Raw genomic sequence first — 14,321 nt, 5'->3', positions numbered from 1 at the left:
AACCAGGCCTGCTTCCTCCCCAGCTCCACAGGCCCCCAGCCACCCAGCGGCCATGAGAGCACCCTGCCATGAGCATTGTTCTAGGTCCCCGACGCCCCAGGCCCCACGCCTGAAAATGGGGGAGGAGACACTGCCACCCCTCCCTTGAGAGAAGCCTCAGCTTGACACCCACCCCGCTGGGGAAAGAACAGCAGAGACACACGGAGAAATTCTTAAATAGGCTTCTGGGCTTTTATTCAAAACAACACTGGTGGTGGCTGCCGCTTGGTTTCTCTACACCCGGGCCATCTGGGCCAGCAGGTACCAGCGCCATCAGCAACTAGGAGGGAAGTTCATTCACACCATAGAAACTGTACAGCGACTGAGAGTGCTAGAGTCACGGCGGCGGCCCAGGCCGAGGGCTTTCTGGAGGAGGTGGCCTCTGCCTCCTCAGTAGGCTGCAGCTTGGCCCAGGCTCTGCCAGGAACACTGATTATTGCACAAAGACAAAAAAGAGTATGTGTATCTGGGCTAAAGAGCAGCTTCTAAGACCCCAAGCCCTTACACAAGGCAGCAAACGGGGCTGGGGTTGGCCCTGGAAGCGGAAGGCTCTGAGCTGAGGATTTGGGGGAAGCCAGCAGACGGGCTTTACACACTTTGTCCTCCTTTAAGGGGCTGCCTGGTGCCGGAGAAGGTAGAGCAGAGGAGAGGAAGAGGATTTGGCCAGACTGGGCCGTCTGCACAGATGCCAAGGTGCCTGCCCACCACCGCTCTACGGAGCCCAGCAGAGACAGCTCAGGGACCTGGGTCCCCACTTTCCCCTCAGCCAGGCCCATGTGGGTTAGGGCAAGTTTGTGCTTTTGTGATAGACACAAGCCTGAGGCCATGGCCCCAGACCACAGGGTTGGGGAGGAAGGAAGGGCCCTTTGCCCAACCCCACCCATGTTGACTTGTCCTGGCCAGTGGATCACAGCTTCCCTGGTTCTCATCTCTGTCACCCACAGGAACAAGGTCAAGTGCCTGGGATCGGCAGGTGGGGCCTCCAGGAGCCTGGGACGGGCCAGGCCATCTCCCAGTGCTCCCTGCAAGGAGCTTCTCTGCCTCTGAGCTCAGCTCTTCCACCTTCTCCACACTCCCTGCTCTGTGGGCCCTGGAGCCTTCGCTCATGCCCATCCCTTTGCCTAGAACACCTGCCTCGAGGTGTCTGCTTGCAGAGTCACACGGTTCAGGGTAAGGGGAGGTTTCACGTCAGACCTGCCTAGGATGTGTTCCCTGCTCAGCTGCTCTGAACCCATGTGACAGCAGGAAAGGCTGCTCAGTGGAGTCGCAAGATGACCTGAGGCTGCTTGACTGGTGTCTGATCCCGTTAACTTGAAGCCCAACCTTCCACATGGTATTCCCAGGCCACACAGCCCCTCTTCTGGGCTCCAATACACATGTCCCTTCAGCAACACGCGGACTTGCAAAAAGTCAAGTCTGTCTGCTTCCCTCCAACTGCGAGCGCTCAGGGTCAGCCAGGAGCAGTCAAGCCTGCCCAGCCCCACTTCTTCCCCAGACAAGGTACCTCGTTCCATATAAAACCACCTCTGTGGAAAGGGAGACAGGGCTGAGGCTCTCTGGAGCGGGCAGCGTTGGGCTTGGACCGAGCCATCCCCACAGGTCTACCTGCCCCCAGGGAGGACCGGGCAGTTCCTCCCGCCACAGGCACCTTGCTCAGCATCACAGCTCTAGGGTGTGGAGTAGGGCCCTCCACGCCACCCCAGCTTCTTTGCTGCCAGGGCCCTGAAGCATCCTGGGCTGGCTGCTTCCCCTCTCCAGGGCTCAGTTTCCCGGGTGGGCTTGACAACCCCTCCCGGCCCCCTCTCCCTCAGCCCAAAAGGGAAGGGTGCACCCCACACCCTCACCAGCCTGGCCACAAGCTGAGTTCTTCCAAGTCAGAGTTTGGGAACAAGGACAAGGCCCCCCCTCGGCAGGCCCCCCTGAAGCCCTCGGATGGGGTCTTAGCAAAGGCAAGGTTATTGCTGAAGTACAGCATCTCCAAACTCGTGGCCTCTGCAGCCTCTCCAGATCACTGCCACCAACATGCTCCCAACCTCCTTCTTCAAACTGACTTCATGAAAGTCACTCCCTTTTTAAAAAGTAGGCTTGACCTAAGCAAAACGTCTGTGAAATCACAGGTTCAATGCATTTTTTCCCCAATAAATAGTGAAATAAATGCGTAACTCTTCAAATCAAACACCCAAGTCTAGAACCCGTTTGGGAAGCACTGCTATAGTGAAAGCTGACCTGCAGTTAGGGGCAGCGGGGAGGAGAGACAGGGGCTGGCAGGTGGGGTGGGAAGATGTGGCCTCCAGGTGACGGGAAAGGCTGGGCATGGGGATGCGGCTGGACCCAGGGCCCAGGCAGGTGCCCCCACCCCTGCCTAGAATTCAGTCAGAGCTGCTTTACCTTGAACCTACTGGGGCGGGGGCATAGTTGCTCAGGACGGGGACAGCACAGTGTCCAGGAACAGCCACAGCTCAGCGCCCATATGGGGGATAAAAGGCATTAGTGGCTGAACAACTAACTACCTGAGCCCAGGGGCACCTGCAGCGCAGCTGGAGCCAGCCGAGACCAGGCGGGTACCCTAGCCCCTCCAAGCAAGCCACGGCCGGCTCAGTCTCCCGCACCCTTCCTCTGCAGGCTGCCTCCACTCCTGCCCCACCCACCCCCGCCCTCCTGGGGGTGGAACCCACCCCCTCAGAAGTGCTCAGGAGCTGGGGACCTCCCCTGGGGCCAGAGCCCCAGCTCAGCCTTGGAGCTGCCCTCCATCCCCCACCCCAGTCCTAAGGAAACACAGCTACTCACCCCTGATTTTTCTAAAGAGAGACATCTAACCGGTGGACTAAGGGGATGTGTGTGCTCTGGGGTGTCTACGAAAGACTTCACAACAACGAGACAGTCAGGATGACAGGACAGACACCCCAACACGTGGGAGCCACGTGGGATCTTAGCAGCGTTTCTTCTTTAAAGGAAAAAAAACACACACACACACCCTGAATTGCACCTCTTCTCCAGGGCCTGGTGCCCTCAGAGGCCTGAGGGTCCTCTCCAAGCTACTCTTAACCAGGGAGGAGACATCAAAAAACACAGCTGGGACGCCCCCGCAGGACATGTGCCCTGGGGTGGGTCTGGCCAGAATCCCAGAGCATCAGACAAAAGCCCCGTCCAGGCCCTGGCCCACCTCCCACCTTTAGCACTTTCTGGAAGTCATAAGCTCTCAGTAAAAAAAATAAATATATATATATATGTCTGTCTATGTGTGTGTGTATACACATATATATATATATATCTGCATATATATATATATATGTATATGCACTGGAAGGGCCACCATGGGCCACGCAGGCCTGGCTAACCCAGACTCCGCTCAGCCCGGCTGTCGGGCGCCTGTGCCCTGCGGGCCCTGCGCGATCCCAGGTGTGGACGAAGTATTGCTGTCTGCTCCTGGCTCCTGAGGTAAAGAAGGTGAGACGGGGCGGGCGGTGGGCGGCCGGGGGCCCCTGCGACCCTCATCTCTTCCTCTTGCTGGCGGCGTCTCCCGGCTCCAGCTCTCCGGGGAGCGGTTGCGGCGGGGGCGCCAAGGGGCCCAGGCCCATGGGCAGCGGCGCCCGGCCCGGGGGGTCCTTGCTGCGGTCCGCGGCCCACGAGGGGCTCCGGGCCAGGCCGTGGGCCAGGGCGGCGGCGTGGGGGCGGCCGGGGGCGGCCAGGCTGCTGGTGCTGCTGAACTTCCTGGCGGGCGTGAGGCCGGGGGCCGGCGGCGGGGGCGGCGGGCAGAAGAGGGAGGTGAGCGAGAGGCTGCTGAGGGTCTCGGAGTGCTCGCTGCCCCCGCCCCCGCCGCCCGCGCCACCGCGGCCCTCCTCGTCCGAGGGGTCCATGGAGTCGTGGTGGGTGCAGCCCGGGCTGGTGGAGCCCCCGCTGCTGTGGCTGCGCTGATGCGCCCGCAGCCCCCGCAGGCTGAACAGGCCCCGGCCGCGCAGGCTCAGGCGGCGGCGAGCGGCGGGGGACAGGCCGGCCCGGGGTCCTGGAGCAGGCGCGGGCGGCCCCAGGGCGCGCCGGGGGCTGTCGCTCAGGGTCAGGCTGTCCTCGAGCGTGGTCTGCAGGCTGCCCGCGGAGCTGCTGGGGCTGGCGTCCAGCGACGTGTCGCTCCCGGTGGCCTGGGGGGAGGTGGGAGCCGTGGAGGCCGCCTGTGTCGGCCCCCACCCCAGCAACGTGGACGCCCCCCTCCCCCGCACAGCAGGCAGCAGGCAGCCCCCATCCAAGGAGCTCCCTTCGGAGCAGGGCTTCTCCCCTCCGCACGTCCAGCTTAGGCGGCAGTCACCGCAGGGCCTTCACCTGCCCCGAGAGGTCCCCCGAGAGGAGCTAGCATCCGCCTCAAACCCAGGTCAGACCCGGCCCTGCCCTTCACAGAAGGCTCCAGGCTCACTCCAAGGGGAAGCCCTGGGCCCACAGCCCTCCCCCAGGGCACGTGGCACCCCCACCGCACCCCCCATGGTCTGACGCGGCCCCAGCCTTGGCTGCTCCCACTGGTTCCGGTCCCTCCCACTTGCTCCGGCCCCTGGCCCCCATCTCCCAGCCCCAGAGCCCCCCACCCGCAGCCCCTCCCCAGGAGCTGTTCTCCCTGCCTGTCCACCATGGAGTAGACTTTACTCTGCAGACATTTATTTTGGTTATCATCCCTCCTGCACCCAGGCAGCTCACTCTTAGCACTAAACAGTGAGCCCGGCAGGCAAGGAGTTTGTGTCCTGCCCGCCAGAGCACACAGCCTGGTGTGACGGGTCAGACAGTCACCCAGTGAATCAACTGCACTCACTGCACTGTGGGAGCCGGCCCGGCCCCATTTCCCCACCCCCACAACGGAGCCCTCAGTGCTTCAGACCTCTGTGTGCCCGTGGGTAGCAGGGCTGTGGCCCTGGCCAATCCAGTACGGGGGACCCTGCAGCCCGAGGCTTCTCATCCACCAGACCCGCCCTCCCACCTCCATTCCTAGTAATCAAGCCCCCACTCACACCCACCCAGAGCACCCAGGGTGTCCTCCCCACTGCCAGCACCCCGCCACCCTGCAAAACCTCCAGTACTCCTCCTCCTCCCCTCCCCTCAAGCTAGGGATCACAGGCCTCTTCCAGACCCGCCTTGGGATCCTCCCCACACTCTGCTGTCCCCAGGACCCAGCCCCGCCCACTCCATCCGCCCCAGTGCCACCTCCCCCTCCAGTCTCAGCGTCACCCCAGCGTTCCCAAACCCCCTTGCACGGTGGTGCCCTGGGCCTTTGGTTGGGTCCTTCCCCTCCCAGTCCCTTGGACTCCCAGGCCTGGCTTAGATCCTGCCCCTTGCCCACAGACCAGTGCTCTGGGGCCTGGGAGGTGTCGGTACCTGCCGGAGGAGGGTACAGTTGACCCTTGGTGACCGCAGAGATGCCCAGGAGCCCTGCAGCGCAATCTTGGGGAGGGTTCCTGTGCCAGTGCCCTTTTCTGGGCCTTTCTGGCTGGCAGACACTGCAGGGTGGAAGAACTCGGCTGGCATGGGCAGGAGAGGGCTGGAGGCGTCCGGGGAGAAGGGACTTGGGGGTGCTGCTGGGAAAGGAGAAGACAGAGCTGAGGGAGCACGCTCAGGCCAGGGGGCAGCCCCTGGAAGGTGGCATTGAGCACCAATCTCACTGGGCCAGCAGTGAGGGGCCACCTAGTAAACTGACTGTGAGACTGTGGACAAGTCCCCCCTCTCTAAGCCTTCGTTTCCCCATTGTGAGAGCAAGAGAGAAATCCTGAACCAGCCCTTTTGATTCCAGGGGGCGGGGGCCCTGGGCAAAGACACAGCTTTTGGAGGCAAGCAGACGCGGGCTCAAGCCTAGCTCTCTTCCTCTGTAAAAGGGAACAAGATGCCATCTTGAGGGGCATTAGGAGAAGAAACAGCTGGAAGCTCCCAGCTCAGTACCAAGTACATAGCAGGTGCTCACTAGGATCAGTCACCTCCAGGTCCTGACCCCACCATGGGGCCTGGCCAGGCCTGGGGGCTACTGTGGGACAGCAGGTGGGTTGGGGCGTCCCAGCCCCGGGTCAGGCGCTGCACTGGATGGCAGGTCAGTCTGGCCTGGTTGGCTGCACATGGTGAGGGGCAAGGATGGGGGTGGGGGGTCTGAAGGCTGGGGCAGGTCTGGGTGTGGGGGGCGTGGGGGGTAGCAGCAGCCTCTGCCCACAATCCCCTCCACACCTTGCAGGTTGAGGGTGAGATAATGGAAAAATGTACCCAAGACGGCTGGACAGTCTGAATGTCCTGGCTGGGGTTCCTACGCCATACCATCTTACCATTTAAGGAAAACGTAAATAAATGGTTGGCTAAAGGGAATGAGATTGCATTCCACCAGAATGGCTCTCGGGTCAGCCCTGTGCCCTGAATTCTGGTTTGGGAAGTCTGGGATCTTGGCACCTCAGCCACCCTGGCCAGCTGAGAGCCCATCAGCTTTCAGGAGGGTGCCCAGGAAAGTCACCCCACCCCTGGCTCCTGGGAGGCGTCCCTGAAGGGTACTTGGGGTGGGCTCAGAGTCTTGGGCATCCCTCTTCTGCTGGGCTCCTCATCTCTCTGCCTCCCTCCACAGCCAGTGATGTGAAACCAGGTTCCTGCCACCCTCCATGAGGACCACAACAAAGATGAGCCCATGATGGCAGGCCAGCTTAGTCCCCTGGCCCTGTGCCCAGAGCCCAGCCACGGGCCCAAAGCATAAACAGAACACTGCAGGTAGGGCTGAAGGATAAGTATCAGGAATTCACAAAAGGGCTATTGAAGACACCAGGCTTTCCTATGTTTAACATCCCCGTGTATATGAAGATCTGTGGGCTACACACCTCTCAAATTCAGCTCTAGAAAAACACCACAATAATTTGGCAGCTTTCCTTCTGCTTGATGAGAGCTGTGTGTACCCACCTCTTTCCCTTTTCACCATGGCTCCTAGGAAGCTCAGCATGAAGCTTCCTTTAGATGCTTAGGTTTTTGTTATAATTACCTCATCTTTTTGTACTATTTGGCTCTTGATCTTTTATCATTGTTATATCAGGCCTGAGAGACTATCTCTCATTGTCAGATATCCATCTGGTTCCTTCTGGACTAAATATAATAATCTGGGTAAAAATACTAAGGAAAAAACTCAGCCATCTCCCTCTGAAGCAGATGCCCAAGATGAGGGCTGTGGGGAGCTGGCAGGGCTCCCACCCCTCACCTTGACTGCTGTCATGTTTCAGCCAGGACCGGACAGGGTTGAATGGGATCTCCTCCATCTCACACAGGAAGTTCTCTGGATCCGGTGAGACGGCCGTAGAGGACAAGGGGAAGAAGCATTCGCCCAGGTCTCCCACACGCATGGGCTCAGGTGGGTCCAGCTCACCCTGCAAGGAAAGGGAGGTAGGATGGGGCAGGACTGGGAAGGGGGACAGCTCATGAAGGGTACCTCATGACCCGCTCCACGGCCCCTTGCTTAACTAGGCTACCCTCATGTCTAGTCTGACCTTCCTCTCACCTCCTCTACCTGACCATCTTCCAAAATCCCGTGAAAGGAATCCACCTCCGAATGCCCACTGGATGCCCCAGGCAGTTAGTGACTTCCCCTGGTACAGACCCTGGCCCAGCGAAGAAGCCAGGTCAAGGCTGGCGAAGGCATCAGAAGACAGGCCGAGTGGCCACACGAGTGTCCCATGAGCATGACCTTGGGTGGGTCCCTTCCCTTTGCTGAGCCTGTTTCTGTATCCAAGGAGAGTAATGCCTTCCTTCCTAGGCATTCCCTGGCCCCCACATTCCTCAGCCCTGCAGCCCAGAGTGACCCCTTCCCAGAAGAGCCGCCTTAATGCCCCCTCCAAGGCAGATGACCTCGTGCCACCCCGACCTCCGATGACTTGCTGAGTCTGGCACAAAAGACTGCACCCTGCCCAAGTCCAGCTGAGTCCCAGAAACTGTGCATCCTGATATCCTTTGTAGGAGAGCAGTGTAGGGGTGCGGGGAGCTGCAGCAACTGTTACCAATCAGGGAGGGGACCAAAATGACATGGAAGGGACAGGAAGAACTGGCCCCACAGCCTACTCTGAGCTGATGGAGGGCCAGCCTAGGGGGCAGAGGTACCAAGCCCAGGGTATCCCCCAGCTGTCCCTTACACCCCCCACCCCCAGCAGGGCAGGACCACCTTGACCTTGAGATCAGGAGCCCAGGTCTTGAGATCTCACCCCCTAAGACTGCAGGATCAGCAAGAGCCCCCTCCTGGCCTGCAGGCCTCCTCAGACTGACCCCCTGGGGTGGCTTCCTGCTCTGTCATTCCTGGCTGTGTGATGTGAGCATCGCCCCACTTCTTGGAACCCCCATTTCCTCACATGTGAAGTGGGGACAAATCATCCCTGCTGCACAGAGCCGTGGGGCAGACAAACAGCTGGCACGGGCAGAGCGCCTGCACATAGTAGGTGCTTGTGCCTGACGCGACTGCCCCCGCACATAGCAGGTGCTTGTGCCTGACATGACTCCCCCGTTCGCTTCAGCCTCACAGCCCCGCCGGCCAGGGATGACCCCCCGTGGAATGGACCAAAAACTACTCAAAGCAACAAGAAGCAGCCAGTACTGCTGGGTGCCAGGTTGGAGTGCTGGCTGGGCTTGTGGCTGTGTGACCTCAGGCAAATCACTCCACCTCTCTGAGCCCTACTGCCCTCATCTGTCCAACAGGAGATGAAGGCCTAGTACAGTGGGTGCCGTTTACATGGTAGACTGGAAAGACAGGGGGGTCCTGCCTGGGTGGGCAGGGGCCAGGTTTCAAGGACAGACTGGCCTGCTCAGGAGTCCCCAGGGGAGCTGACCTTGCTGTCTTTGCGGCCAGGTGGGCAGGCTGTGGGGTCCTCGAGACTCAGGTCGTCACCCAGCAGGATGGACGAGGACCTGTCTGAGTTCAGGGAGAAGGCCTCCGTCTCAGCCAGCTGCACCTGCAGGAAGAGGGGGTGGCCTCGGGTCACCCAGGTTTGGGATGGGCAGACCTGGGTCCTGGGGTGTGCAGCCACAGGCCTGAGGCTCTGAAGAGAGGCCGAGCAGTGGTCAGAAAGGTCCAGACACCTGCTGGACACGGATGATGTGTCCATCCTGTGCAGGGGCCCAGCCTGGGTGACATGCGATGGTGACAGAGTGGCCACCTCCAGTGGAAGCCAGCTCTGAGTGGCCCATCTTGCTACCTGGACCTGCGGGCAGGTGAGTTGCCGTGGGCTGTGAACTCCACAGCTGTCTGCTTGCCCCCAGACCAAGTGCCCATCAAGACTGGGCTGGACTTGACTCATCTATGGCCCCATGTGGATGACCTGCACAGCGTGTCACAGGCAGGGGACACTGCGGGGCCCAGAGACACCGGAGAATCTGCAGCCACCACAGGGCAGGGATGTGGGGCAGCCCAGACCTCCAGCTCCTGCTGATGGTTCCTGGGGACCTGCCCTGCAGCCACCTGAGGCTGGGGCCACTCTGGGGGCTGGAACACCCCAGGGAGAGCTCAGGGGCCCACACTGCTGGGGAGAGGGGAGGGGGCTAACTGCGCCTGCTCTGGAGGCAGGCCCATGGGAACCCCTGAGCTGGGTGGGCCTAAGCCCTGAGGTGGAGGCCAGGACAGGGCACCTGGAGGAGGTTGAGTGCCAGGATGATGCCTTGGGGGAAGAGCGGGCAGATGACCCCTCATGTCACAGAAAGGGCAAGCTGTCCTGCAAGTGACACACAGGCTCCCTGCCTGGCACCTGCAGCACACAAGGTGGGGCAGCTGCCCTACCCAAGCACCTACTGTGTGTGGCACGGTGCTGGGGTCGGCAGCTGTGGCCACCACACCACAGGCCCACACCACAGGCCCACACCACAGGCCCACACCTGGCCCTGGCTCAGGGAGCCAATCTGCCCCAGCCATGGAAGCTACGTGTACCCACGTTGACCCAGCCTGGTCTCTACGGCCCAGAGCCAAGCTCTGCCCTCGGGCAGGCCCCCCACCAGGTTTCGTGCTGCCCCTGCCACAAGGGGCCAGGCCTCCAGGGCTGCCATTACCTCTTGCTTGTCGTGGTGACACTTCTTGCAGCCGGCAGGCGAGGAGTAGTGGTGGAAGATGGAGCCCGACAGGTTGTCGATGATGGTCAGCTCCCCCTCCAAGGAGTCCTTGATGATTAAAGAGACGCTGTCCAGCCACAGGTTCTCCTAGGCGGACGGGGACGGGGTGGGGACAGGCGGGATTATCAGCCGGGTCCCGGGGCTGCGGGGTGGGCAGGACACAGCTGCCCTCCCGGTTGGTTCTCTGCGCCCATGGCCTGGGACCGACCCCCTCATCACAGGGTCACCCCTTCTATGGAGCTGAGCAGGGTGGGGCCCAGAAAGACAGAGGTCTCTGTGCAAGGCCTCCCTGGCCCTGCTGCCCATCTGGCCCTGCGGTGCCCCCCCTCTGGCGACCCTCGCACCTCTCCAGCCCCTGCCCACCTGGGCAGGCGAGTAGCAGCGCCGGCACAAGCCGCCCTCGGTGTCGCCCCCGCCGCCCGCCCCTCCCGGCCCTCGGCCAGGGGCGCCCGGGGAGCCGGTAGGCAGCCTCGGGCCAGGGCCCAGGCCGTGGGCCATCTCCAGCTCGAGCTCGGCATCCATCTCGGCGTCCTCCTGCGCCTCCTTGTTGCTGTCGTCCAGGTGCTTCATGAGCACAGCCACCACCACGTTGATGAGCACGAACTGCGCGGTGAGCACGAAGCTCACGAAGTACAGCGGCGACACAAACTGCAGGCTGCTCAGGCAGCTGCGCTCGTCGTGGGTGCAGTCCCGCAGCGTGTCCTGCGTGGCGGGGAGGGCGGTGAGGATGAGGATGAGGACATCCCAGAGGCTGCTGGAGGCAGAGGCCAGCCCAGGGCCACGCTCGGAGGCAGCAAGACCGAGATTCAACCCCCGAGATGGCCCCGGGCTGCCCTGCCCCACTCTGCCTTGTGGCGGCATCTGCCTGCCTCAGCTTCAGCTAAGTCCCCGCATGGACAGACGGATGGCCCAGCGCCCTCTCCTCCTCTCTTGCTCCTGCCCATGTCACCCTCCCCACAGCTGGCCTGCTTCCCCGGGACAGTCAGGCCTGAGAAGGGGCATCTGGGGCTTCCTTCAGGGGCCCCTGGGGAGTAGGGTGCATTCGGGACCAGGGCCTCCCTGTCCTTCCTTTCTGGTTTTTCAGCTCAACCCCCAACCACAAAGCCCAAGAAGACTCCACCACCTTCCCGCCCTGGGCCAAGGAGATTGGCCGCCTCTCCTAGCACCCCGGCTTCCTGCCCCCTTGCTGGGGGCACTGGGGGCTCTGCAGGGTGGGGGTGGGAGGCAGAACAGGCCTACCTCTGCCCTCTCCACCCTAGGGCCCCGGAACCGAGGCCTTATCCCTGTCCTCTGGGAGCCCCTCCCTGCCCTTCCCAGCCCAGCCCGGGTTGCAGCCCAGGCCAGGGAGCCTCTGCTGGGTGACCTGGTCAGTGTGGCAATCACTAGGGGGCTTGGCCCTGGCCTTCAGGCCTGCCTGGGCCCCAGGTCCCCTCCGGAACTGGGTGGAGTTGTCTACCCTAGAATCTGAGCCCTGATCCCAGGCAACACTGGGGGATGAGGCAGTGTAGACAGGGGGCCTGTTCTGGCTCAGCTCTCCCCACTGTGCTGGTCCCGGGCAGGCCCCTCCACTCCTCCATGCCCTGCATGCCCCTCCCATGTGTGGTGGGGCCCTGGGTGGGCAGAGCCCTGAGCAGCAGGACCAGCATCCTCACTGTCCCAGCACCTGGCTGATTTCTCCACCCCAGCCCGCCCAGGAGTACCTTCATGATCCCGTTCCAGTTGTCACCCGTGGAGACCTGGAAGAGTGTGAGGAAGGCCATGCCGAAGTTCTCGAAGGTGGCATGCCGGCTCATGCCCTCGCACGGGTTCTCGTCGTTGCAGACTGGAAGCGGGGAGGAGGTCAGCCCTGCCCGGTGGCGGAGTGCCTGCGGGGCTCACCCTGACCTGGTGCCTCCTGCCTCGCCTCAGAACCCTCATCACACCCTAGGAGGGGCCTGCAGACTGTGCCCAGCCCACAGATAAACTGAGGCTCGGGGAGATGGCACATGAGCTGGGGCTCAGGTTTGGGTGAGTCTGGCTCTGCTCCCCGCCGAAGAATGGGTTTCTGAGAAAGAGGGTGAAATGGGGTGAGGGCCAGCCCCTCGGGGAACCCTGCTTTCTGGAGCCATCCCGGTGCAGGGCGGAGCTCAGCGAGCGCTCTGTTGCTCTTTCCCCTGCCCTGGCCTCTCCACTTGCTGGGGTGGCGCTGGCTCAGGACAGGCACCAACACCGGGGTAGGGAGGGCAGTTTTCCTGGGAGACCAGACAGCTGAGGGCCCTGCTGTAGGCATCTCCCAATACAAAGACCCTGATGTGACGGGCTCAGGGGTCTCAGGCCTCCCCCGCCCCCCCAGTTCATCCTGCAGCCCTGCTGCACCCCCACCACGGGCCTGCTCTGGGAGTCACTCACCCAGCTTCCCAAAGAGCTCCACCCCGAGAGCAGCATAGATGAAGAAGAGCAGCATGAAGAGGAGGCCCAGGTTGCCCACCTGCGGGAGGACAGGTGAGGCCGGGTGGGGCTGGGGAGCGGGTGGGGGTGCACCAGGCCTGGGAAGGGTGGAGGCTGGGGCAGTGGGGTTGGGCAGCCTGTGGGTCAGAGCAGCTGTAACATTCCCCCAGGCTGTGTGTCCACGTCTGCCACCCCTACAGGACCTGGAGGGCAGGCTGGGTCCAGCACAGGGCTCAGAATAACAAGAAAACACTTGTGCCACCTTTACCACAAGCTGCCCCATTTCCAGCACTTAAGGTTCATGAGCTCACTTCCTCCTCACAATAATCCACGGACTATCTTTTATCCCCACTCTTCAGAAGAAGAAGGAGACAGACTGAGAGGTGACATCACTTGTCCAGAGTCGCACAGCTAGTAACTGGTAGGACAGGGGTCCAAACCCAGCAGGCTGGCCCCAGGGTCCATGCACACAATCTATGCTACACACCTTGAGTGGCTACCAAGGTTGAATGGATGGATGAACGAAGGGAAGGGAGAAGGCAGGAGGTCTCAGCTCTAACACTAGCTCCTCTACGAAACCACCGAAATGCACTTATCCCTGTCACTGTCATCTGCTGGTCTGGGAAATCTTCAAGAGCAGGAACACAGCTGCATGAGGTCAGATTTGCCTCCTTGGGCCAGCATGAGGCCTGGCCATAGAGAGGAGGGAAGGCAGGAATCACGCAGGCCCGTGGGCCCCAGAAGCCTCTGCAAACCCAGCCACCCCCGTCCCACAGCTCCTGTGGGAGAAAGCGTCCCAGATTCCAAACCTAGTTCAAATCTATCCATGCATTGGAGACCACCTTTAACTCATGCTATGGATAAGATAAGGCTAAAACACATTCTTGCCCTAGAAATGAAATATCTCTTAGAACCCTCAGAAGGCCTTAGAACCCTCAGAAGATGTTCACGTTAACTGCTGAAAAGTAAACCCCATTAATCACCACTCTTCGAGTTTCTCCGCTCCACTCCAGAGCAGGGTTTCCTGGCCAGCCGTTCTACACTGCTAGTGTCTGACTAATTAAATGATGTTCCCTTCATTAATAAAACAAGCACTTACTGAGCACCCGTGAGGCCAACTGTAAGGCCCTGACCGCTGAGAAGGATCTGGCGTGGTCGCGGCTCTAGGAATTCAGCTTTGTGCCCTGCACAGACCGGCGGGGGCAGCATCTCTTAACCAGGATTGCCGTCAGCTTTTCTATCTGTCCCCTCCCTGCTGTCAGCATCTCAGAGCCGGCAGGGTTGCAGCAGCCTCCTCACCAGCTTCCCTGCCTCCAGCCTCTCCCTCCAATCCATTCTCCTCCCAGCCGGCAGAGCCACCTTCTCAAAGGCAGCTCGGCTGCAGCCTTCCTTGTCTAGAACCCTCCTGTGGCACCTGCTGCCTGCAAGATAAAGCCCAATTCTGCTGCCCTAGCACTGAAGGTGTGCTGTGACCTGGCCCCCAGGGACCCCCCTCCCAGCCTGACCTTCCAACCCCACACACTCCAGCCACACAGAAAACAGCCCCACAGTGCCTTGGCATATTATTTTCCCTCTGCAGGGAGGACCCTCTATCTTTGCCTGTAAAATGCCTCCTCCCCACCCCTCAAAGCCCAGTCCATAGGTCACCTCCCCTGAGAAGCCTTCTCTGATGCCTCCTCCCTCTTCTTGGGGCAGAGACTGGTGGGAAGAGGCTGAAGTTTCATTTTCCTAGCACTTTACGTAGAATCGAGGAAATGGCCAATGTCCATACAACAACATGAGCA

The 14,321-nt window shown here is 61.2% G+C and overlaps 1 protein-coding gene across 3 annotated transcripts in view; it reads right to left on the bottom strand.

Moving 5' to 3' along the window:
• Positions 1-205: 205 nt before the first annotated feature.
• The window catches only part of CACNA1I (calcium voltage-gated channel subunit alpha1 I), a 131,809-nt gene continuing 117,693 nt past the window's right edge, over positions 206-14,321 (bottom strand). The window contains exons 30-37 of one of the 3 annotated variants that reach the window (XM_055105365.2): positions 12,499-12,577; positions 11,811-11,932; positions 10,474-10,812; positions 10,051-10,158; positions 8,841-8,963; positions 7,229-7,394; positions 5,392-5,591; positions 206-4,175 (exon numbers count right to left, since the gene is read on the bottom strand). In XM_055105365.2, coding sequence (XP_054961340.1) covers positions 3,531-4,175; positions 5,392-5,591; positions 7,229-7,394; positions 8,841-8,963; positions 10,051-10,158; positions 10,474-10,812; positions 11,811-11,932; positions 12,499-12,577 — 1,782 coding nt within the window. In that variant the 3' untranslated portion in view covers positions 206-3,530. Of the gene's footprint in view, positions 4,176-5,391; positions 5,592-7,228; positions 7,395-8,840; positions 8,964-10,050; positions 10,198-10,473; positions 10,813-11,810; positions 11,933-12,498; positions 12,578-14,321 lie in introns of all 3 variants that reach the window. The other 2 variants (XM_055105363.2, XM_055105364.2) reach the window with 2 other exon arrangements.

This window comes from Pan paniscus, chromosome 23 (assembly GCF_029289425.2).
Source record: "Pan paniscus chromosome 23, NHGRI_mPanPan1-v2.0_pri, whole genome shotgun sequence".
Classification (NCBI taxonomy): Eukaryota; Metazoa; Chordata; class Mammalia; order Primates; family Hominidae; genus Pan; species Pan paniscus.
The sequence above is the reverse complement of the archived record's forward strand: the minus strand, read 5'-3'. Positions and strand labels throughout refer to the sequence as shown.